We start from the raw sequence: 24,537 nt of genomic DNA on the forward strand, positions 1-24,537 counted from the left end.
ACGTCGATGTCGTCAAAAACCCCTATCTAATTACGCACGTTCGTTTTAACGAAAACCCATGCACAGAGTAATTGGTCCAGAACGCGGTTAGAAAAACAAGGACAAATTTAACGCACGTTCTAACGAAAATCCTAAACCTCCGTACGTTGTGCGTGTACAGAGTAATGTGTCCAGAACGCAGGTAGGAAACAAAATAGTATAGACTCCTCTCAAGAAGTCAACAACTCATCGAGGTACATACTGTGTTGTATTACCGAAGAGAATGTTTCACAATAACATGAAAGTGACTGCATCAAGTTTACAAATTAAAAATTCAAATGAAGACCACGTGGTTAATTAATTAAGAATGTTAACACTTTTTTATTAGAGTAAAGCTTATGTTCTAAGCTTCAATTTGATATATGATTTAACTCTTTTATCCTTATCTTTTAGGAGACGGAGCCTGAACAAAAATGCTGTACAAACGCAATGGGGTTTTAGGCGGAAACAAAGAATAATAATAATAATAAAAATAATAAAAATCTCAACGAAAACAATACCTGTTCCGACGGTAGGTCGGAACGGCTAATAAAAATCTCGACGAAAACAACACCTGTTCCGACGGTAGGTCGGAACAGCTAATTATTAATTCTCGATATCGAGAATTACGGATTTATTTTAAACACATGTCATGAAACGGCGAAACGTGCGGATACAAGGGTGTGTTTTACCGTTATTTTCTCCCGACTCCGATGATCGATTGAGCCTAAATTTTCACAGGTATGTTATTTTATATATAAGTTGTGATACACGAAGTGTGGGACTTGGACAATACTGTTTACCGAAAGGGTCCAATGGCTTAGAGAGGGTTGGTGAAGGCACGGTTCCCAATGACAAAGTGCGCTGATTATAGTCTGCAGATTGGTCAGTACTCAAGTATAGTATAAACCTCTAACGGGGGGGGGGGGGGGGGTACGCCGCCACTAACGTACCACCAAGGCTGACATATCTCATTTTTTTTTATTTTTGACTTTCGCACCTTGGCCAGTTAAAGGCATTGGGCACTTTTGGTAACTGTCGAAGTCCAGTAGGCCTATTCTCTCTTGGTGTAACTTAACAATATGCATAAAATAACAGACCGGTAACAATTATGACTCACTGTTTGGTCGTCGAAGCTTTCGAGAGAATAATGGAAGAAAAACACACTTGTCGCACAAGTTGTTTGCTTTCAGATGCTTGAATTCGAGCCCTCAGCTGAGGTCTCGAATTCAATACATGTGTAGTCAAATATTTTAGTGAGATATTACTTCTTTCTCAAAAACGTTGTTACTTCAGAGCTATTTATACCTCCATGTTCAAAGGTAGCCGTTTCTCACAATGTTTTATACTATCAACAGCTCTTAATTGCTTGTTATTAAGTAAGTTTTTATGCTAACAATTATGTTGAGTATTTACCAATAGTGTAGAGTGCCTTTAAAAGCTACGTGGTCAAAACCGATACCACCATCGTTCAAATGTTTACAAACCGATACCACCATCGTTCAAATGTTTACACTGGAGAACTCGCGACAACTATTTATGCGTTTGTAGGTAGCTATTTCTCTGCCGGATATTTTGTTCTCAATATGGAAACATAACGGTGGCTGAAGAAAATTGATTAAAAACTCAACCAACACAACTGATATGCTCTTCAACGGTACATGTTCTTTGACGTAAAGTTACCCCCGCCCCCCCCCAAAAAAAAAAAAAAAAAAAAAACAACAACAACAACAACAACAACAACATACAGACAACAACTTGAATCACCTAGTTTAAGAATTGACTGTACCATACTAAAGCAAACGACCTTGGCCTTCCAACTCCCCCCCCCCCCCCGAAAGGGTTCATGAACCGGAACTTCCAAACTATTTCCAGACTTGATCAAGGATTGGGAGACTATGTTTTTTCGTGGCATGTATGGGACGATGGTAGTGTCAACAATCAATCAACCCATTGGCTTGGATCTAGGTAAAATTAAGCAGTTTGTATACATTTAGATAGGACTTACATTTATCAAGGGTTGAAGATTCTGATGGTAGAAAGCAACCAACAATGGTAAGTAAATTGTACAAAAATATTGTTCGTCGACTAAGACGAAAATCCTTCCCGAACTTCGTTCAGCACCCGGCAAGTAATTTTGTAAAGACGAGGAACTTTTACACCAAGCGACCTTCAAACCGTGGAAATTTAATGTAGATCTTTGGATATTGCGTTTGGTGTCCTAAAACTACCCCAAGCTGGTTGAAAGTTGACAAGGTCAAGTTTGAATGTGAAGCTACTCTAGGGCTTGCCTGACTGTTGACGATGCCCTATACATAAACGCATTCAAGTTTAAAGGTTGTTTTGTATAAGCATGGACAGGCATGGTACAAGTGGGTCGCCTAAAATATCAAAAACTATGCCATAATTGCAGTCACGTGGCTGTACCACACAATGTACATGTGCAAGAATTGTACAAGTACAAGTTCATGTACAAGTCAAGGCTGACTCAGTGTACGTGGCATTGGCATAACATACACTGTTTATCATTTGGGTTTTTAGAGATCAGTTGATGATGTATTGCACCGCCCAAGTCTCGTTGCCGAGTCTATGGTTAAGTTACACAGCTTGTGTCTGTTTCCGCTCGGAAGAACCCACAGTCCGATAATCTCAGTCATTTCTGTCACAGGGTGCTGTGTGCTTATACATGCTGCAGGGTAGGCCTACTACAATAGTCCCATTTTGGAAGCAATACTCGTGGTACAAGTGGCTTCAGTTGCGTAACACTGAGTGGGACTGTTGATGTGAGTACATGTAGTTCATTTACATTTCATTTCAAAATAGTGTATTTAATCGCAGCCGCCGAAAGCTGTTAATCATTGTTTTTACTGACAGAAGCAAGAAGAAATAGCATACAAAGTATGCTGTGATCAGCCTGACCCACCCTGCAGTCAGGCATTTAACTCAATGCCATCCATTCACAGTTCCAGCTCTTTATGATTATGGATTTTATTAAATACTCAATGATTTTACACTGCCTGGTTCGTGGCGCGTGTGGGTGTTATAGGGTTTCATAAATAACCGCACATCACTGTTACCTCTGTATCAACACGGACTTCGTGTTAATTGTAAATTCTACCATTTTAGGGCCAAAGGGTATATTGACTGGCAGGTGAACATCAACAAAGATTTAATAAATTAAAGGCAGTGGACACTATTGGTAATTGTCAAAGACTAGCTTTCACAGTTGGTGTATCTCAACATATGCATAAAATAGCTATCCTGTGAATATTTGAGCTCAATCGGTCATCGAAGTTGCGAGATAATAATGAAAGAAAAAACACCCTTTTCACACGAAGTTGTGTGCGTTTAGATGGTTGATTTCGAGACCTCAAGTTTTAAACCTGAGGTCTCGAAATCAAATTCGTGGAAAATTACTTCTTTCTCGAAAACTATGGCACTTCAGAGGGAGCCGTTTCTCACAATGTTTTATACCATCAACCTCTCCCCATTACTCGTCACCAAGAAAGGTGTTATGCTAATAATTATTTTGAGTAATTACCAATAGTTTCCACTTCCTTTAAAACCATTTGCAAGCTCATTCCTATTCAACGAATAATTATTGGTGCAGAACCAGACATGTGCGGAACGCGGTAACAACAAACTACGGAGCAGGCTTCGCCACATCGAAGCCTTTTTATAGCTTCATAATCCCACCACCTCTCCATCCTACTTTCAAAAAGCGAGGTTTGCCATACATCACTTGTTTAACTTGTCTTCCTACGATAATATCGTGCACACCGAGACTACATGGAAACTGAACTCGACTCGGTGGTGTATGCTCGTACAACAGAGGGGTTCAGGTAACCATAACTTATAATTATACATTAAAGGCAGTGGACACTATTGGTAATTACTCAAAATTCCTATTAACATAAACCTAACTTGGTGACGAGTAATTGGGAGAGGTTTATGGTATATAACATTGTGAGAAACGGCTCCCTCTGAAGTGACGTAGTTTTCGAGAAAGAAGTAATTTTCCACGAATTTGATTTCGTGACCTCAAGTTTATAATTTGAGGTCTCGAAATCAAGCATCTATAAGCACACAACTTCGTGTGACAAGGGTGTTTTGTTTTCAACCAATCGAGCTCAAATTTTCACAGGTTTGCTATTTTATGCTTATGTTGATATACACCAAGTGAAAAGACTGGTCGATGCTTTGGTGTCTTCCAGGGGCTCACCCGGGTCAGCCTCCAGTGCCCTGCCTGTGGAGTGGGTCACTTGGGGGCTGGCCCGAGGTGCATGACGTCACCACGAGAGGGCGAGTGTGATCGTTCGATTAGCTCTTGTCAGGGGCTCACCCAAGTGATCACCGCGGGGTCGACCCAGGGAAGCTAATCGAACACACCCACTGCATCATTTAGTTAATCCCTCGAATGAATAGTATATTGCAATAGTATGTGTTTGTAGCGTCCCAATTGACTCACGAATATTACAATCGACAAATGATTCAATTTTATCTTTTACTTTTTAAATACTTTCCCCATCTATCGCTCATGATCCCTTCCCTAAAATTCCCAAGCCCCCCCCCAAAAAAAAAAAAAAACACTCGCACTTTATTTCCTTGTTTTGTTCTAGGATGTAGTCATCGGACTCACATTGGGTTTAAGGTCATTCTGTGTTGCATTCGTACAGACTTCACTTCGGTTGCGCAATATTCACCCTGCAGGTTGACAATTATAACAGCTGCTTCAATATTCGCCATGACGTCAGAAGGCACAGCCAAACCGATAGTCACAAAGACACAAAGTACGAAAGCATTAAGGCTGATAACCGTTGAGCCAACTGTGATCCTAATTTGCGCCATCCAGGGTAGCCTCGTGGCGTTGAGGACGCTATACATCGAACATCGTCTGGCTCTCAGTTACAACTACACGCTGCCAACGGGTAGTAACGACACGTGCGGCGGAAACCACACCGAAGATCCCATGCAGAAGCGGATCGAGTCCGAAACCGCCTTATGGGTGATGTACATGAAAGGTATATCAGACTTCTTGCCTGCATTTGTGGCGGTATTCTACGGGGCTGCAAGTGATTTCATCGGCCGTAAACCAGTGCTGATTGTATCGGCCGTTGCCCATCTCACTGCGTCTGCGATATTCCTGAGTGTGTGCTACTTCAATCTGCCATTGATTTGTCTTGTCGTCGCTGAGGGCATACTCGGCATTTGCGGTGATTCTGTCGTCCTGACCAGTACGTCCTTCGCTTACGTAACCGATATCTACGAAGGAACAGCCATGACTTTTCGCATATTTTTGCTTGATCTACTAATCTATGTCGGTTTTGGCGGAAGCCAGTTTGGTGTGACGTCAATCCTGCAGTGGACCAATAGTTACACCATTGCCTTCCTAGTCGTATTTGGTGCCGCAGTTATCAACTTCCTTTACGTTGCAGTGCCAGGGATCGTCCGGGAGACCATTAAGAGGAGACCATTTCCTCGCGGGGTTGTTCGAGATCTCATCCACAAAATCTACCTGTTGTTCAAAGTCAACACCAATGGCAGACGGGTGACGCTTTTGTTACTTATGACTGGCATGGTGTTTTATGATCTGGTCTATGAAGCTGTCTACAGCGTGATCACAATTTTCGGACTAGGGCCGCCATTTTGTTGGAGCGATAGCTTTGTTGGTGTATATGGATTGCTGACTAACATTGTTCCGGCACTTGGTAAGTTTCATAAAATTAAAACCTTTTACATGGATGACATAGGCCCTGAAATCAATGTTCCTTCTTGCCCATTTGAAGAGGACATTTTTTAAGGTTGATGCTCACACATGAGTATTGTATACCTATAAACTAGTCTTGGTCCAAGACATCAGTGATCGATAGTGGATAGTGTACTCACTGATCAATCTTTAATTACGATATAGATCAGTGAGTGTACTATGTAGACTGGGCCCCTGCAAGGATAAAGACGGGTACCTGCTAATCAGATCCAGTGATTATTGGATACGATGGTATCATTGGAGAAGTGTGCATTGAAATGAGCTTTCCATCTTTGAGTGCCGCTGACAAACATTACCTCGGACCAATCAAAACACAGATATGGAAGCTTTTTTTTGTCCTTATGCTGTGTCAAGTTGGTTAAATCATACCATAAGAGGGCGCGCTGTAGCAATTTACAAGTTGCGTATATCCACTATCGATCACTGACGTCTTGGGCCAAGACTAGTACCTAACTGGCTTTCACTACAACATTGTTTCTTTGTAGTGGGTATTTTGGCTTGGCGAATCTTTAGAGTGTGTGTATCTGAATATTGGATGGTGCATATTGGACTGTTGTCTGGGATTGGCATGATGACAACTACAGCGCTCGCTAAAACAACGACCATCTTGGCTTACGTTGGTGAGTATTCATCTAGAAAGAATACAACCCTGTCTGCGAACGTAAACGTCCAAAAGGATGTTTAACCAATTGTTAATTAAAAAAGTTATGTGCTTGTTTGATATCTTTATATTACATCTTTTGCTTATGTGCTATAAAACAGCATCTGGGTCGATTCACAAAGTAATAAAATCCATCGACAGACAAATTGGTAGTACTACCATAGTAATTTGTATTGTGACCCCTTCAACTACGATTGATTTGCAGCTACACTGTTATTTCGGTTGTGTAAAATCTTCAACAAGTTGTGTAAAATTTTACACAACCCCTGTTTACTATATGAACCTAGCAACTGTTGTGTAAACAGTTTACACAACCGAAGTTGTGTAATTTGTAAACAACAGTTGTGTAGTATTTCTACACAATAATGTGTAAGATTAATTTACACAATTAGTTGTGTAAATCGTTTACACAGCTATTGCTTAATGTTTTACACAATAGTTGTGTATTACTTTTAAGTTGTGGAATGGCCATTTTAAGACACATAAAAAATATACAATTCAGAAACCTTGGTTTTAAATTAAATTTTGGGGTGAGTTTTATTAGCCACAACTAGGCCTACACCAAATAACATTTCACATCACAATTCATTTTTATGAAGGCATACAATTAACAACTATAACAACAATAATTGACAGTCTAAATTTGTTTTCCATTTTTTCTTCTTGGGGGGGGGGGGGGGAGTTAGTGATGGGCGTTTTGTGCAATTTGAAACATTTTGTTTTTACCTTTTTGTTTCTATAATGTGAAAAAAATAAGAATTTCAAAAGTAATGCGCACTGGTATGTGCGGCCATTGGGCAAACATTTCAAATTACAAAACAAAAGCTGAAACACTACCCCCCGCCCCCCAAAAAAAAAACACAACAAAAACAAACATTAAATCCCAATCAATAATTGCACAGTGGAAAAACAATCTAGTAAGGTTTGCAGTAAACACCATGTACATGAGTTTCGAAAAGACCAGGTGGTTTAAATCTTGATGCCTCAAACCAGTGTGATTTGATTTTCTTCAGAGGAATTCTTCGTTTTCTTGAAGACAATCAGAGCACACTGATCGAAACATCAAGTTTGTTAAACCACCAGTTCATCCCAGAACCACCACAGCTCATAGTGTGGCGTTTGTTCATAGCTATGCACAAGTTTCTGACAGGAAGTTTAAACTATAACTTTGTTAAATTTGTCTTCAACTGCAATCAGATAAATAGCACACCTTTATCTGTATGCACGAACAACCTTTGGTCTTTTTATTCAGGAAACAAAGAATTAATTTATACATACACCAATGGGTCAGTTTTAATCAGACATTTCCCTGTTTAATTTGTAGTGGCTATGGTGGTTGCATGCCACTGGCTTCACCAAACACCTACATGTACAGTGACCATGCACAACCTCATCGCGTTTGTCCTTATCCCACTCATCAAAAAATACATGTAGCTATGTACAGGTCATGTCATGAATTGACCATTTTCCATGTTTTCCTTGTTCTATCTGAAATCTTAAACTTACCCAAATTGTACAGGTATAGTGTCAATGAATTTACTATTTTCCACGTTTTGCGTGTTAACATACTAAATTGTACAGGTCAAGTCATGAATTGACCATTAGTTTTCATGTTTTCTGTGTTCTATATACATGTATCATCTAAAAGCAACTCAAATTGTACAGGTAATGTCAATGAATTAACATACTATACAATATATAAGACTACAAATTGTACAGGTCATGTCATGAATTGACCACTGGTTTCCCATGTCCACATCTGCCATCAAAAAGTAAACAAATTTGTTGATTTAGAACTCAATTATCTCACATGCTTTTACAATACGCGTTTGGTAATTGTTAAAGACCAGTATTCTCACTTGGTGTATCCCAACATATGCATAAAATAACAAGCCTGTGAAAATTTGGGCTCAATTGGTCATTGAAGTTGCAAGAAAATGATGAAAGAAAAAACACTCTTGTTGTACAAATTAGTGTGCTTTCAGATAGGAATAAAAGGCTTCTGGCCAGAAGTCTTTTATTATTTTAGTGAGAATTTACCTCTTTCTCAAAAACTACGTTACTTCAGAGGGAGTCGTTTCTCACAATGTTTTATACTATCAACAGCTCTCTGTTGCTCGTTACCAAAGAAGGTTTTTATGCTAATATATATTTTGAGTAATTACCAATTAGTTTTTGAGAAAGAGGTAATTTCTCACTAAAATATAAAAAGACTTCAGGCCTGAAGCCTTTTTCAGGCATCTGAAAGCACCCAAATTTGGGGAACAAGGGTGTTTTTTCTTTCATTATTTTCTTGCAACATCGATGACCAATTCAGCCCAAACTTTCACATGTTTGTTATTTTATGCATTTGTTGGGATACACCAAGTGACAATACTGGTCTGTGATAATTACCAAACATGTCCAGTGCCTTTAAACTTTGAAAACAGTTTTTGTTTGTAACTATGCATGTACTTCATTATTATTATAATTTCTTTGCCATTACATATATTTTTGTTTCGGAATTTTCTTTATTTATGCTGTGTGTATAACCTATCTGAAAATAGATTCCTACCTAGGCCTCTGGCAAATGTCTCAGCCAAGTTCGGAAAGTTATCAATGAGACACCTGCCAGGGAACCTGGTGGCAACATATACACCATGTGTTGTAGCATGTGCCACACTGCACTGCAGTGTGGCTGGTAATCCAAATCGAGTACATAGATAATTTTCATGCATATGTCTACTGCTTGAAGAATTGATGAACATAAAACAGCCCTTCTCTCCACTACCATGAAGACTTGTTGAGGGCTGAACCTGCTTCCACCAAGAAGAAGAATGAAGGGCTGTGGGCGTTCCTTTGCCGGAATGCTCGCCATGTAGTTTTGGATGTCAGTACCTTCCTATTAAAAAATATATGGTATAATTTAAACATAGAAGAACAGCCCACTTGGCACAAAATTGAATAGCTGAGATTGCACTTAAAACATGTAAGGGGTCTAGTGGATCCCAAACCATGTCTGTTTTCAACAATTATGCAGGATCCAGTGTGCTCTAAAGATAAGTGTATTTGGTTTATTTTGGCACCTAGGCCTATTGCCCAGAGGACTCCTTTTTCATTGTATCTTGTCATCCATCAAATTAAAGGATCCTTGTTAACCCCAAAAGCACCAAGATTTGTAAGTATAAAGGGATCAGTTAGCATTTTCAGGAGTAGTGGAAACTGAAACCCTTGAAGTGCTTTCCCAATAAATAGTAAAATGGAAGACCTGAAAACATGGTTTCTACTTTTCTAAAAAAGGGTCGCAAACACTACAAACGAAAAGTGTCTTGATTTGGACAAAATTTACTTTTGTTAATCCCCAGCTAAATGAGGAATTAGCCTCGTCTTACAATGTCTGACAATAAAAAACCACTTATCAAAATGACATATTGAACAAATTCTCAAAAATTAAAAAAATAGCTTACTGGTTTCATATCGATGAACGATCGCAGGGATTCTGCAGGGGTACATCTCCCTTTCATGCCTTTGCTCCTCCCCACAAAAAGTAATGGCAAAACTGAGAAAGCCAGTTCTTGACACTCCTCTGAAATTATGAAAATAATTCAAATGAACAAATTAAGTATGATGTCAATCGACTGCAGGATAGAGAGAAAAATGGGACAGTTAAAAATACACACTTGCAGAGCAGACATGTTGATGGAAATAATAATGCAAGAGTCCCTTGAGTTCACTTGTAAAATGGCCATATTCAGGGCACTCATGTGTGTAATTTCTAAAGCAACTAATTAAAGCAGCAAAAAAAGAAATTGTTGCCAAGTTGTCATAAGAAATGTCAGAAAGTAGTAGCAATATAAATTAATATAAGATATACACCCGATAATGGAAATGGAATCAATCCAATTAACGGCTACTACAAAGCTCAGTTTCAAAACTCTTTTTCAGAATTTACAATTGTTGAGTATTCTTTTTCCACATTGCACTGAATATAATAAGGTAAAGTTAAGAATAATTATTATGTTGGGTATTTAATATACCTCACCTTCTGTCAAGTTGCCAAAATCGATCTCTCCTACATCCAACTGCTTTTCCCAATTGATCCCGAGTACCTTCGAGTTGTACTTGTACACTTGTTTGGAAAAAGAAGGCCACTTAGCATAAAGCTGGTTAGTCTCTTCAGAGATCGCCAGTCGGAAATCTTGCTCAACCTAAAGTTGTCATAATAAGGAAAATAAGTAAGTAAATGAGTTATAAATAAATGGTTTAACATAATTATCAGGTGAGCTTTTACAACTGTGTCAAACGCTACAGCCACCACAAAAACCTCAACTGGAAAACTCAGTTGCAGAAGGATGCAGTCTCCCAGCTTTTTTAATTATTTACGCACCGCATCTCTCAAAGTTTTTGTCATAATTACCCTTTATTGAAGTTATTAGCAATTTGTTAGTAAAGGCAATACATTATGCTTAATAATAATACAAGGCAATAAGTGTCAATGTCCTGTGCAGTTTTCACTGGATTAGAGGTTTCTTCCACAATTTGAATTTGGCTATTTGTTATGTTAAAGCCATAGTCAGTAATTATTATTTAGATTTTTACAAAATTGAACTAAGTTCAACCAATAAAAGTAATTGTGCTGTGCAAACATCCATACAGTTTTGCACCCTATTGAATGCTCTTGGCTAACCTTCTGGCAGTAAATATATTTGTTATCTTTTAAATAAAGTTTCACTTTCATCGGATTCAATAGGTTGTTGCTATGGACAAACATTCAGAATAATTGCTCCATAGGTCACTGTTGATGCTGATATGTAAAAAAGAGATCTTTGTCTGTCTAATTCCAACATATTAATGCAACTTAAATTCTACTAAATGTTGTACTCAACACGCATATACCACTGCAACAAAGAGAAAAGCTAGTTATTAAAACATGCAACTTACAATTCCTGGATCTAACAGCCGAGGATACACCTCCAGGATCTCTGCTGTAGTTGGGCTATCTGTCTTGATCCAGTTGTAACGTTGTTTACAGGTGTTGGCCATGTACTCAAATAACATTGCCTTTGGTTCTTCATTATGTTTCATCCATGTTATTGCTTCTTTAACTAAAAAATGACCATAAAAATAAATTGTGAACCGTCGAATTTCAGTGCTTATTTCATCGAGTGTAACTTAACATGACAACTTGTCTTTTATGCTCAACAACCATTTTGCTTACAACTTATTTCATGGCCTAGGTTTACAATAGGAGTGCATTGTGTACTGACTATACTGGAATTTTGTTTAAAGCTGCAGGCAGAACAACTCTTCATAAAAACAACTGACCATTTGGAAAATAAATCATAAACTTTCACTTGAAATAGTCCGTGAGAAATAAACAATTGTTTCTATGTCACATGGGAAACTATGTTTTTCAGAACTGCAAGATAAAGCCATCAATATTTGTTTAAATATATGGTTTACAATGCATCTGTTAAAACAGTGAAAACCAACTGCAAATCTGTTTACAAGTGTAAAATGTCAAAAAATAGTAATGGTCAAACAAACACATACCTTGTGACTCGGTCAGTTCAACCAGGGTTGTTAGTTCCTTCCTTTTCACAGGTGTCTTGCTAAGATTCTTCTTTTCACTAGTTGTCCCAGAAGTGGTCCCGGTGGTCTCTCTCATGTGCTTGAAATGTTTCATCCTGACATACCGTAATCGGTCTTTGAGGCTGCCACCGGCAGGATAATTTTTTCTGCCTTTCACAAACCACTGCTCCTGAATAAAAAAAGAAAGAAGCAATCCAAGGTTAACATGAGTAGATGAGGGACTACCTGGCACAACCAGTAGATAAAAGGTTGATGATGTTAGCAGGAATATATAAGAGATTGATAAACTACTTGATATCAAAAGTACATGTAGATGGGAGACTAATACATTTCTTCATATCAGTAGATGAGGGACTGAAAAACAAGGGCATGAGCAGACACTTCCAATCAGTTTGAGGAGAGTGGTTGAATAATGGTACACCAAAATAATAATCTGTGCTAGTCAAGAGTGACACAATGTGTTTATGCATGGCAAAACTTACGTATCCTGTTATGCCTTCTGTGTCTTTAAGAAAGGCGTACTCCTCAACAAGGCTGCTGGCCAAGGTTTCTTTGATGCAAGCTGGTGGACTGTAAAATAGCATGTAAACAAAACATGTGTGTCAACAAGCCTATAATTATCTTCCCTTACTCGTGAAAATTGCACCCACCTTTCATATTGTGGTGCAACTGTGTCTCGTGAAGAGCAGGTTCAAGTGGTTCAAAGAAAAAGTGGATCACAATAGACAAATTTGTGAGGTTTGAGGGCAAATTTTGTAATGCAATGTGCGTAATTCAATTAGTTAGCATCAACATATCAGCATGTACGATACTGAAAGAGGATGCTGGGACATTATTCAGTTCAAAATGAAAGAGCAATTTTCATTACAAACTTTTAAAAAACCCACATGTTACAGGAATAATGGTGCCCCTCTATTTTTAGAAGTTACCCTTACCAAAGAAGATCATACTAACAATCAGAGCTTATGAGCCATTCTCTTAAGCATTTTTGCACGAAATAATACAACTATTTAATTTCTGTCATAAGCCATCATAATAGCAATCACACTCAACAAAACAAGTATAATCACAATGGCTATCATGTGGCCTAACACAAGCGATTCAAAAGGGATTACAAAACCACCAACCACTGCCTGGAGTTACAATCAACAGCTTGAAACTAGCCATTGCACAGCTTTACATAGAACAACAAAAATTTGGATGTCATGATCAGATTGAGTGGGGATTAATAAGCTACCAAAAATGTGTTCATAAACCAAAAAATACTAAAAGTTGAATTGATGTGTTTAACACACAATGAATACTTACTTAAAACCATGTTTCTCTATCATATGGCTGACTAGAGTCTGCACTAATGTTCTCCGATTTGTTGGTAGAAGCATCCTATCCTTTTTCATCCTTTCCACGAGGTTACCTTGTTTGCTGTTCAGAAGAATGCCTTCAATATCCTGCAAAATATTTAAATAAGGGAATAAAAGAGTGGTGACGAGTTCTTAAACGGCCGTTTCAAACCGGCAGGGTCATGGCCGTGCAATATAAAGGTATCGCACGGTCACGACCTTGCAAGGTTTTAAACGGCCGTTTAAAACCTTGAACTATTCACCACTCTTTTATTCCCATTCATAAATGCCCTTTTGTTACAAAGTGAAAGAATAAGGACATTCGGTGGTAAAAAGACACTCTGTGACAACCTGTTTGTAAGCGAATTTTCGAAAATTGTACATTTTCAAAAACTGTTTAAAAGTCTGTTTTGTGCGTGTTGGGTTGTGCACGTGTGTGTACAAAAATATTATCGCGGGTACTAATAGCTATAAATTGCGTTTATACCACACGTTTAACCACAACCACGTGACGTGCTCTCGACCAATCAGAATGGAAATATTATCCCAGGTATTTATGAATGCAAGATAAACAAATTCTTAGTCAGAAGCAGGTTATGGAGTTACCGAAAAGAGGCTCCTCAGGCAAACTAAAGGTCCGTCTCTGAAGAAAGTGGAAAAACCTGTGAAATGCGTTTTTTAATATGCTAACTATGCTTTTACTATCATTCTACATGTATGGGTTGTTTCCTAAGTTTAACTTACAAATAGATATTTTGCTCTCTTTGGTGTACTCTCATGGCTTTTGTCTTCTTCATCCAATTTCTTCTTCTGCACAATCTGCACAATCTGCATTAAATAAAGTAAATAAGCATTAAATAAGTAGAATAAAAGGTAAATATACTTGTAAGTAGAATAATAATGAGTGACAGACACTTTGACAATATTGAATCTCATTAGACACATGATAGCAGTGCTCAAAATACTTTCACTCTTTAAAAGAGTTATTTGGAAGACAAAAAAAGGCCTTGTGTGTACATTTTGCTTATTGCCAAATATTTTTATGGGGTTATATGGTAAAATTCCACAACCATCATAATCTCGTTTCCCTTAGACCTTGTCTAGTATTTTGTACACATGCTTCATTTTATGTTATTATTATAAGAATGCCTATTTTCCATCAGGTCTAGAACATTGTAAGTCACCAAAAATACACTTGTAAAATGAATTAGGATAATTGGTGATAGCAATTTTCTTTTCTATGAGTTTTGAACAGAGTTGTACAGCTGCGCCAGCTGATAATTGTTACAATCTTTCTCCACCAACTGGTACTAAAGACCTGTTGAATGACCAGGAATTTGTTTCATTAAAATGACACATTATTACGCAAATTTGAGCAATAATTCTTACTTTTAACAGGATTTTCAACCAATACTCAAAGTGGTTTAGATACAACCCTGGTTACAAGACCTCTAACAAGCCTCATGCAGGTTGATATCGCACTACTATATAGTAAGTCTGGTCATCTTCATCATAGCTCTGCACTGCATGAACAGGTCTGTAATCGCCGAGTTGATTGGCCTGCATTACTTGCACATCGTCAGAAGTGGTAGTCACAGCATATGCATAATAATGTCTATCAAAGTAAAGGGTGGCCCACAGTTGCAGCGAGAGGTAAATAATACCGTTAAGTATGAAAACTTCTTGAACTTCTCCGAATTTTGGAAGGTCCTCATTCCACCCAAGAAGGACCATTGTGTGGGGTCTGAACTTGTATCCATTCAATATCACTGCATTTGCAAGAGTTACATCACTGTAGAGAGGACACTGAAGTATTGTGCAGACTGTTTCAGCGCTTTGCAGTGTTGATGCTGGTATAACATCTTGACCTAACACTTCCATTTCCCTTTGCTCTATGTCTTGCTTGAGTAGAAACCCATAGCTCTGTTTAATCTGATGTCTCTTAGCTACAGTTTTTGCGATATTTATGAAGTTATTGGAAGCCCTTGCAATACGCTTCAAGCCCTTGTGCTTAGCTTCAAACCGCATGCATGTGTAGTTGTTCAATGGACCAAGAAGCCTCATACAACGAGGATAATGTACAAGGAAATGCTGCTTGGGAGTCAGTGGCATTTCAAAAACAGCTTTATACAGTTGAAGGTGTTCTGCTATTTTAGCCTTCAGCATGAAGGTAGCTTCAACAGTTATGACGGGTGCTTGCAGAACTTTGTATATATCTAGAAGACTCAACAGAACTTGCCATGGCTCCGAATCTTGTTCCACCTTGTCACCAATAAGCATACACAAGTTGTTGATCAAGCAATTCATTTGTGCAGCTTTTTGGCCACTTGCCCCTTTCGGATTCAACAAAGATGTCATTGTTATTGGACTTGGGCGATTTTGCTTCTCAGTAAATCCATAACTGTAGCTGAATATTCTACTGTTCAGGTCGTCAAGTGAAAGTGCCCGCTCATCTATCAAATATTTCAAAACCAACTTGACGACAAGTGGCACCATCCCTTCTAACAGATCATGCATTATGTCAAATGTGCTGTTCTCAACTACATGAAAATAAGGCAAGTTATTCAAGCTGCTACTTCTCGCCACACCAGTCATTGTCAGATTTCCAATCTCCACATCCAAAGCATAATTTTCTTTGGTCCGTAGCTGATCCTTGTCTTCTTTCTCTTGTATTTGGCAGTCATCTCTGTGTGATCGGCATTCCCTGCAGTAGTGGTTGGCCGTAAATCCGCAAGTGAATCCCAACATGGAATTCAGCCCTAGATTGTCACCAATTACTTGAAACAGTTTTGGGTAAACACGCCCTTTAAATTCAACACAATTAAGTACGATGCCAGTTGTATATATTTTATGTAGTTCAGCACAAATGACATCAAGAACTGAATTGATTCCATGCTTTGTGACTAATTTTGATTTTACCAAGGCTACCAATAATATGTTGCTTAAAACACTCTGGTACTTTCTTGGGAGACATAGGACTGACGCGTAAAATGCACAAAGCTTGTATGCCCCCCTCCTGGAGCCCAGAGGATTTGCGGGTTCGAACTCGTCACTGTACAACAACAATGGCAATATCAAACCATCATCACGACCATCTTCATTGAAACTATGTTTGTATAGTTCACCATCACGGTAAGACTTCAACACACCAATTTCCTCAACTGCATTAACTTCATCTAAAATGATGCGCATCATTCCTGGTTGTTCCAAAAAAGATTTTAGGACTTTATCTATTGGTACATATTGGAAGTGTTCTTGCTTTCGCACTTGTTCCATTCGTCCAGTGGATTTGTTTAGGCTTGCTACCCAGCAATGTCCTAGCAATTTTTCTTCTGGTAAAATAAGCACTCCCTTGTCCAATAAATACTCCATTTGGGACTTCTCTGATTTCAGGCATTCCATGGGACACTTTAATGAGTCACACAACTCCAGGGCATCCGCAAATGATCCTTGATTTATTTCTCCACTTTCAAATTCTTCTTGCATGGTGCCTATGTTCTTTTTAACCAGATTGACAGTTGAGGCTATGATATCTTGGACATTTTCAGTAATTGTTTTAACGGTAGATGTTGGCAGGTCTTTAAACTTCATATGTGAAACAAACAGAGACATTTTTTCTTGTAGGCTGCCTTCAAAACATTCCTCGTCACTTGAAGATTCACTATCTTCTCCTTCCTCTTCATACTCCATGTAAAAGTTATCCCTGGCAAACTGTGCACCACCTTCATGAAGTGGAAGTTGGGGTACATGTACATGGTGTTTTCTTACATGTCTTTTATATGTTTTGCAGTGTGCAAATGCTAGCTGACACTGTGGGCATACTATTTGGGTTGTTGTACTTGCATTTATATTGTGGACATACTTCAAATGTGAAAAAAGTTCAAATGCATTGTTCTGCACCTTAAGACACTTGAAACAAGTAAGACCTTCATGTATTACCTCATCTGCATCATTTACGTCATTCTCTTCCTCGGCTGCACCGTTGGCTTCAATTTCTACAATGGCAACTGCTTCATTCTCCATTTGCAATTCGTCAACTGCATTGGGCTTGGCTGTGTAATCTCTGTATTTCTTTAGAAATTTCATCCTTGGTCCTACTTTTGGTATCAGCTCTTTGATTGTTTCAGGATCAAGAAGGAGGAACGATTCATTGTCAACTCCATTATCTGAAAGGTACAACAGCAAAGCAAATAATAAGGATTTAATCTTTTCCATCACAGCTAATTTCTATTATTTTGTGTGGATTAGGCTAAGCGACAAGGATCAAGACAGTTTTCAAAGAACACAACTATTACTAGCTGTATACTTATGCTAAACCCTATTATTTTGACATGTGACCTTATTTCTTAAATATTTAGAATAAATATTAGAATAGTACTATGGCCGCCGTGCGTTGTGTGCATGCTGAGTGTTGAGAGCCATGACATGGAATTTGAATTTGAATTTGAATTTGAAGTAAAAAAAGTGACAAATTTGAGTTTGAATTTGAATTTGAATTTGAAGTAAAAAAAGTGACAAAAACATTTTTTTTTCATGTTATTAATTTAATTCAAAAGTGTTGAAATTGAATAGGCAAGCGAATTTAACATTGTGTTCTTAATTAAACTTCTTCTTTTTTAATACTAGAAAACATCAACAATCAGACCGTAATAAGTGAGATCGTATTAACCCAGGCCCAATTTTATAGAGCTGCTAAGCACGAAAATCTGCTTAGCATGAAATTTCTTCCTTGATAAAAACAGGATTACCAACCAAATTTCCATTTTGTTGCATATACTTGTTAATGGTATTCAGCTGTTGTTTGCTTATCCTGAAAATCACGTGGAAATTTGGCTGGTAATCCTGTTTTTATCAAGGCAAAAATTTCATGCTAAGCAAATTTGTGTGCTTAGCAGCTCTTTGAAATTGGGCCCCGGTCATGTCAGCCTACGAACGATGTACAAATGAATACACGTTGTTTACAATGCTAGTATATGTATTAGCATAGGCCTTGCTCTATGGTATTTATAGTAACACTACCATACCATGACTACGGAGTTGGAGGTCAAAATCATCACATTCACGGCACGTTCTTTACTGTTTTTTTTCACTCAAATTGCATTATATCCCTCCCTTTAATCAACAACCATACATAAACCAGCTTACCCCTGCTCTATATGAACTCACACATTGATTGTTCACTCATAAAGGTCACAAATCAACCATAAACTTTCAACATTTTGTCGCCAAAGTGAAAACAAAATGGCTGACGTTCTGTTTCTGTCTTGGTGCAATGATAACGCAACGGCTGTTGCATGTTTCTAACTTGTTTTTACTGCTTATCTCTATAACATTGGATCCGTAAAATTTTGAAAATTGCCAACTCCGGAACTGAATCGGCCGTTGGTTAATAGAGAGTTTTTTAACGTGTAAAGTTGAAACTGAATTTTTATGTCGGAAACGGAAACGGAATTTGCACTTTTCCGAAACGGAAAATCATTGGTCACAAATGGTTGTACTAATATTAAGTCATTTCACAAACACATTTATTACGGAATACCCTTCAAATAAAAAATTGTTTTGGGTGTAAATTCTGGCTCAAACATAATAAACTTGCACGGAAAAAATATGATCGAAGATTCGAACAACTTCGAGCCTTCAGTTCAGAATCAACGTATATTCCTGTTGAACTTCATGTGCACTACTGTATGCAGTGCCGTCGATGCCGTGTAAGCAAACTTCTTGAAATAAATTTTGGGCTAATTTACCAAAAGCCATGTGATAAAATCACACACAGTTTACGCTACAATACTTCATGTTCGTGCTTTTTATTAATAAAACAATTGAAACATTGTACTTACCGTCAAAAACTTCAACCAAATCCCCAAATCCCCACTGCTCTAACAACTCCGGCACGTCTGCCATTTTTCCAGCTTTTTTGTGACGTCGTGATTGGCTACTTTCATATCACGTGCTTAAAAGTTTACACAACAGTTGTTCAAGTTCATTTTAGGCGGCAAATATCGGTTTATAACATAAAACTACATTTACACAACATAGGATTTACACAGCTTGGATATGATCACACAACCTTGTTTAAAAATTACACAGGTTGTTTAAACAAAAAGTTACACAGCGTTATTTTACACAGGAGAATAACAGTGTACGATCAATCTTGGCTCTTTGTGAAGGCGGCCCATTAGCTGATACTTTAATCACGCTTAAAATAATTCTTAAATAAATTTACACGTAAATAAACAAACAAGAATACAAATAAATGAATAAATAAATACTAAATTAATCAATAAATAAACAATAAATAAACGTTCTGCCTTTTTGTTATTTCAATTGAGATTCTGATTCTGATTCAGGTTTATCGGAGGAGAATTGAAAGTTCCTGACGATGACTAGAGCAAGCTAGTCCAAACGTTGAGACCTATTCAAGAACTGACTCCGCGGTAGTGAAGTTAATAACGACCCCATAAGCTAAAGTAATAGTCACAGCATATTGTCTTAACCTTCTGCCCGGTTGGTAGTTAAAGACACTGGACACTATTGGTTATTGTCAAAGACCCGTCTTCTCACTTGGTGCCGCAGACACTTGGCGTATCTCAATTTGGTGTATTTCAACATGTGCATAAAATAACAAACGTATGAAAATTTGAGCGCAATTGGTCGCCGAAGTTGCGAGACAATAATGAAAGAAAAACAACCATTGTCACACGAAGTTGTGGGCTTTCAGATGGAAAATTATTCTCGAAAACTATGTCACTTCAGAGGGAGCCGTTTCTCACAATTTTTTATACCATCAACCTCTCCCCATTACTCGTTACCAATTAAGGTTTTATGCTCATAATTGTTTTGAGTATTTACCAATAGTGGTCACTGCCTCTTAGACGCGGGACAGTTCTTTTCAGAACTGAGAAGTCTCCCGAACAACCGATAAATCTACTCCACGGTAGTAGAATTAAGAAAGACAGTTCTCTAAAAAGAACAAACTCTACCTGGCAAGCAGATAAATATATGGTATTACCGCAAATAAAATATATTTTCTTTTAAATTGTCAAAACTTTATATATAAGATTGAAACTCTGTTTTAACCCCTAGCCACTGCCGTTGGATTGTTTCGTGTTATGCCGTCACCGCTGCTGAAGTACCTCGCAACACGGCAAGTTGACGACCAAGAGCAAGGTAAAACACGTCATCTTATTAATGATAGAAAATATTACCACAACTAAGTTAAACGACCGGCTTAACATCACATGGCCGGACAGCAACTTAAGGTAAAAGCAACAGGGTGAAAGCTACTCTAAACTGACTTTGGCTATCAACCCAAATCGCCTCTCACCAGGGGAACATTGACAACTCATGTAGCTGAAACAGGGTTACCCCCTTTATTAACAGCAATGATGTAGGCGTCGTTATTATCCGCCATGGGTCTGGATGGTAGACTGTCGAATCAGTAGAAGTGCCTCGGTTTTAAACGGCCGTTTTAAACTTGCACCTGTCGTCATTTTCTCGGGGTAAAAAAAAACAAAAATGGTTTCTACGAAATGGCGGCCCGTGGTAAGTCAGGAAAGTAAAGCGAAAACCATAACATTTTTAGGGTTTATTTTTTGGATCATTATCTTCTACTCTTTAAACAGCGTTCCAATCAATTTATATTTACTAAACGCTTTTTACAAACCAAAGCACCAAATCTGTAGGTATTGCGTCTCTTTGCTAGTCCACCGTATTTTTGACCGATTGGGGGCGCTCTCAAAATATTTGTACCACTTCTTTGGGTATCATTCATACCAAAGACAACTACTAAAGACTGGAACACATTACCACCACAGACATGATATCGATCACGGACAATGAGACTTGAAATGAGCTGAATTAATCCAACTTGAAATGAACTTAAATCTACGGCGCAAAGAAGTGAGAAAACGTCGATGGTACTGTGCAAACGAATCGCGTTTAACCCCGCCGGGAGTGATAACAAATAATTATTGAGAGCGCCCACACCTCACAAGGTCAAACAGATTGCGATATCATATCGCACTCCGTCGTTTGAATTCATCGTCTAGGCCTAGTTAAGGCCTCTCTTTACTAGTTGGCCAGGCTCCGCTGCACATCTCACAGCCTTTTCGTTTGTTGCCATCATGGCCCAATTCCATAGAGCTGCTTGCTTCACCACCGATGTGCTTTCCATTGTTTAAAAGCACTGCTAACATTTAGCACACGGAAAGGTATATTATTATTGCCTTCTGTACAAAATGAATGACGCAACTTAAATCAATCTATTTTTTTTTTCCTGCAAACCTTTGAATACGCCTACACAATGCATTCGCTGTTTATTTTTGCACGGAAAGTTGCATCCTCTAAGCAGCGCTTTGAAATTGACCCGCAGTCTTTAAGGGGAGGCATAGCACGCTCACTGCAAAAAACAGGGTTCAATTGATTCTTCATGGTATCTTTATGTGACAACACCAGCATGGCGTTATTAATATCCCCATTACTATATCGTTGGTGAAATTAACACCGTGTCGGTATTGTCAAATCATATTAACGCCCCAGTTTTTGCAGTGTACGGTTTCGCATTTTGTCAGCATCGTCTGTATATTAACTTAACTTATTCATGTTTGTCTTTTATTTCGTCACTCTGACAGGGACACTATTTGGTGCAGCTGCCCTAATGACGGCGTTTGGGAAAGTCCTGTCCCCTATAACACTGAATGGAATCTACTCGGCCACGGTCACGACCGATCATCCAACCATAGCCTTTTACGTTGCTGCCGGATTGCTGGTCGTACCTATTATCTTAAATGGGTAAGATTAATTAAATTACGGTCTCGATTCTCAAATAGGTGGCCAACATTTGAAATAAAGTTTTGTTAGAGTTGCTCTGCCTGTTCATTTATTTGCCGTTATAGCCAAGGGTATTTTTTTTTTTTTTTTTTTTTTAGGGGGTTAAATAAAGTAAGAAACTCTGTAAAACTTATCCGTATCCGACGTGCTTGAGCTGTGTATGTTTCTACCTCAATGGTATCCGTGTGTTGCATGCCTATTTCCGACAGTTTCCGGTTGCGTTCGTGCGCATGCGCGTATATTCTTGATGCAACACGTTCTGGTTTTCCTTTCACACACAGCGCGGCCAACTCACCGACAGCGCCTCGCTGCATCGCGCTTCCGTGCCGTAACAAGAAACGTCTTGCATCAAGACTAGCACGGAGTATCCGCTTACAACCGGTTAGAAACACTGGTTAGTATCAAAAGTTTAAACACCCCCACGTGACGCGCTCTCCACCGAATAGGAATAGCGAAACTGTCTGAGGTATTTATGAATGATTGTTTATCATACTGTGTTGTTCTGGTGTGGGTGCGTGTGGATTTGTCTGGCCTACCCTACGATGACATTCTTACTTTTTAGTCGGGACTTTGTTTTCATGGGATCTCTGTAGTAATTAAGCCAGTGCACGCAACCAAAAGGGATTGCTTCAATACAGGAACAACAGATGGTACAATAGGTTTCCTCTAACGTAATGGTCAAACACGACTGTGTGTGCGTTCGTGTGGGTTTTTCGGGGGGGGGGGGGGGGGGGGGTCGGGTGGATGAGTGAAGTTTGGAAAACCTTATAAAGAGGGTTTAGGGGGGGGGGTGAGAGTATCTGCAAAAAGTGAAATCCTTTTTTGAGTAATTTGAACAATTTAAGCTGTTAATTCTACATTCTTATTTATTGCTTCCCCGCAGCATTTTACAAGTGCGACAGCCGAGGCCGGGGTACATGCCAATCAACAACAGCTCGAGTGACCAAGCCATAGATCAAACTGGGCCGAGTCAAGCGTAGTGAGTAATAATAACGTACTTTCTGAGTGACAGCAAAGTAACCGTTAGGCATAATCGATGCTGCACTGTCTGGTTACCATTTTACACTGGTAGTCCGACATCACATCTGATGTCACCACCTCAATGCGAGTGCAGCATAAAGCAGGGCCCATATTAATAGAGCTTCTTAAAAGGTCTCGGTATTTGTTAGGACACAAAACACAATGTCCACCTTTTTACAAAAAAAACTCACACAGTTTGAAGATAATGACTGAGGAAAGCTTCCCTTAAAATATTACTTCCTGGGGTGCTGTAGTTTTTGAGAAATTAGTAAAGGAATTTCACTGTCGTTTCAGGAGACCAAATTATTTATAGCATGTGCAAAGTATTTACGCTACTCTCCTGCAAATTCTGCTCTGTTTATTCACCCTTTTTTCCAAACAATTAATTTCCACAAATCTCCATTCAGAATGAGTAGAGATATATCTTCCAAAGGTTCCAAAAGCTTAACAAAATTCTGCTTACTTGAATAATGTCATTAGCTAAAATAGCATTTGTACAGTCTGCGCTTAGCTTTTTTTTTTTTTTTTTTTTGGTCGGCAGAAATTTTGTAAGTACCCTTTTCTGCTTAGAGCAGATTTGTGAAAATAGTCCCTGGGCACAATAAAACTCCACAGACAGAAAACAAACTTCAGGTAGACACACAATCACCTGATGTTGAAATCATGTAATATACAATAAAGGTTACATGATATTACACTAGGTGGGTGCGTTCAATTTGAATTAAAATTACCTGTGTCCTTGAATTCAATCGGTCAATCTCTTGGCGGCGCGCTTTATTGAATATCAAATTAATTCAACTTCAGGTGATTGTGTGCTAGGGGCAGTCAGTAGCCCTTTTGGTTTGTTCCATGATCAAACTTAATTCATTGTCTGGAAAAGGAATTACATGGAGATAACAGGTGTGAGTTGACAGATGAAAAGGAAATCGTTATGCTTTTGACTCGCCAAAATAGTTATAATGATTAAATAAATTGTGGAATGTAAAAAAACAAGTAAGAATTGCTGCTTGCTCATCCTTTTGATATTCATCAAAGCTGTGAAGTTAAAAAGAGGTTTCAGAAGTATTTTTTATTATACGCTGACATTTAAAAACAAAACGTTATCGGAAAGTCACAAACAATATTGAAATTTAAACCTATATAAACAAAGTTATGATACTTTTAAATATTTTGTTTACGTCTTTCGATTTGTAATAAGTATAAATGAAAGTTAAATAAAAACATATAACTGGTGCAATGTGTAACAAACTATTGGATGTGTTTAATTTTAGTGCTCTTACGTCATACTATATGTTATCCCCTTCTATAAGGTATTGTAAACAAATAAG

At 38.3% G+C, this 24,537-nt stretch overlaps 2 protein-coding genes across 5 annotated transcripts; one reads left to right on the forward strand and one right to left on the reverse strand.

The window, feature by feature from the left end:
- The first annotated feature begins 1,956 nt into the window (after positions 1 to 1,956).
- On the forward strand, positions 1,957 to 24,505 carry LOC117299106 (solute carrier family 46 member 3-like). Of its 3 annotated transcripts, XM_033782551.1 has the most exons (7): positions 1,957 to 2,073; positions 2,687 to 2,801; positions 4,638 to 5,726; positions 6,271 to 6,405; positions 20,444 to 20,527; positions 21,991 to 22,150; positions 23,073 to 24,504. In XM_033782551.1, exons 3-7 carry the CDS (start codon positions 4,763 to 4,765, stop codon positions 23,167 to 23,169), a joined length of 1,440 nt encoding a protein of 479 aa, XP_033638442.1. In that variant the 5' UTR covers positions 1,957 to 2,073; positions 2,687 to 2,801; positions 4,638 to 4,762; the 3' UTR covers positions 23,170 to 24,504. The 3 variants fall into 3 exon arrangements, with proteins under 3 accessions (XP_033638442.1, XP_033638441.1, XP_033638440.1); XM_033782550.1 differs by lacking the exon at positions 1,957 to 2,073 and having other exon boundaries at positions 2,565 to 2,801; XM_033782549.1 differs by lacking the exons at positions 1,957 to 2,073; positions 2,687 to 2,801 and adding an exon at positions 3,732 to 3,860 and having other exon boundaries at positions 23,073 to 24,505.
- LOC117299107 lies at positions 8,889 to 19,508 on the reverse strand. 2 transcript variants are annotated; one of them, XM_033782552.1, is made up of 10 exons: positions 19,198 to 19,508; positions 17,297 to 17,523; positions 14,102 to 14,185; positions 13,326 to 13,465; positions 12,500 to 12,587; positions 11,979 to 12,186; positions 11,367 to 11,530; positions 10,468 to 10,633; positions 9,893 to 10,011; positions 8,889 to 9,327 (listed from the first exon to the last, which is right to left on the reverse strand). In XM_033782552.1, the coding sequence occupies exons 1-10, from the start codon at positions 19,259 to 19,261 to the stop codon at positions 9,001 to 9,003; spliced, it is 1,587 nt and encodes a 528-aa protein (XP_033638443.1). In that variant the 5' UTR covers positions 19,262 to 19,508; the 3' UTR covers positions 8,889 to 9,000. The 2 variants fall into 2 exon arrangements, with proteins under 2 accessions (XP_033638443.1, XP_033638444.1); XM_033782553.1 differs by lacking the exon at positions 19,198 to 19,508 and adding an exon at positions 18,503 to 19,181.
- Positions 24,506 to 24,537: the final 32 nt, after the last annotated feature.

Source organism: Asterias rubens, chromosome 14, assembly GCF_902459465.1.
Source record: "Asterias rubens chromosome 14, eAstRub1.3, whole genome shotgun sequence".
In the NCBI taxonomy this organism is placed as follows: Eukaryota; Metazoa; Echinodermata; class Asteroidea; order Forcipulatida; family Asteriidae; genus Asterias; species Asterias rubens.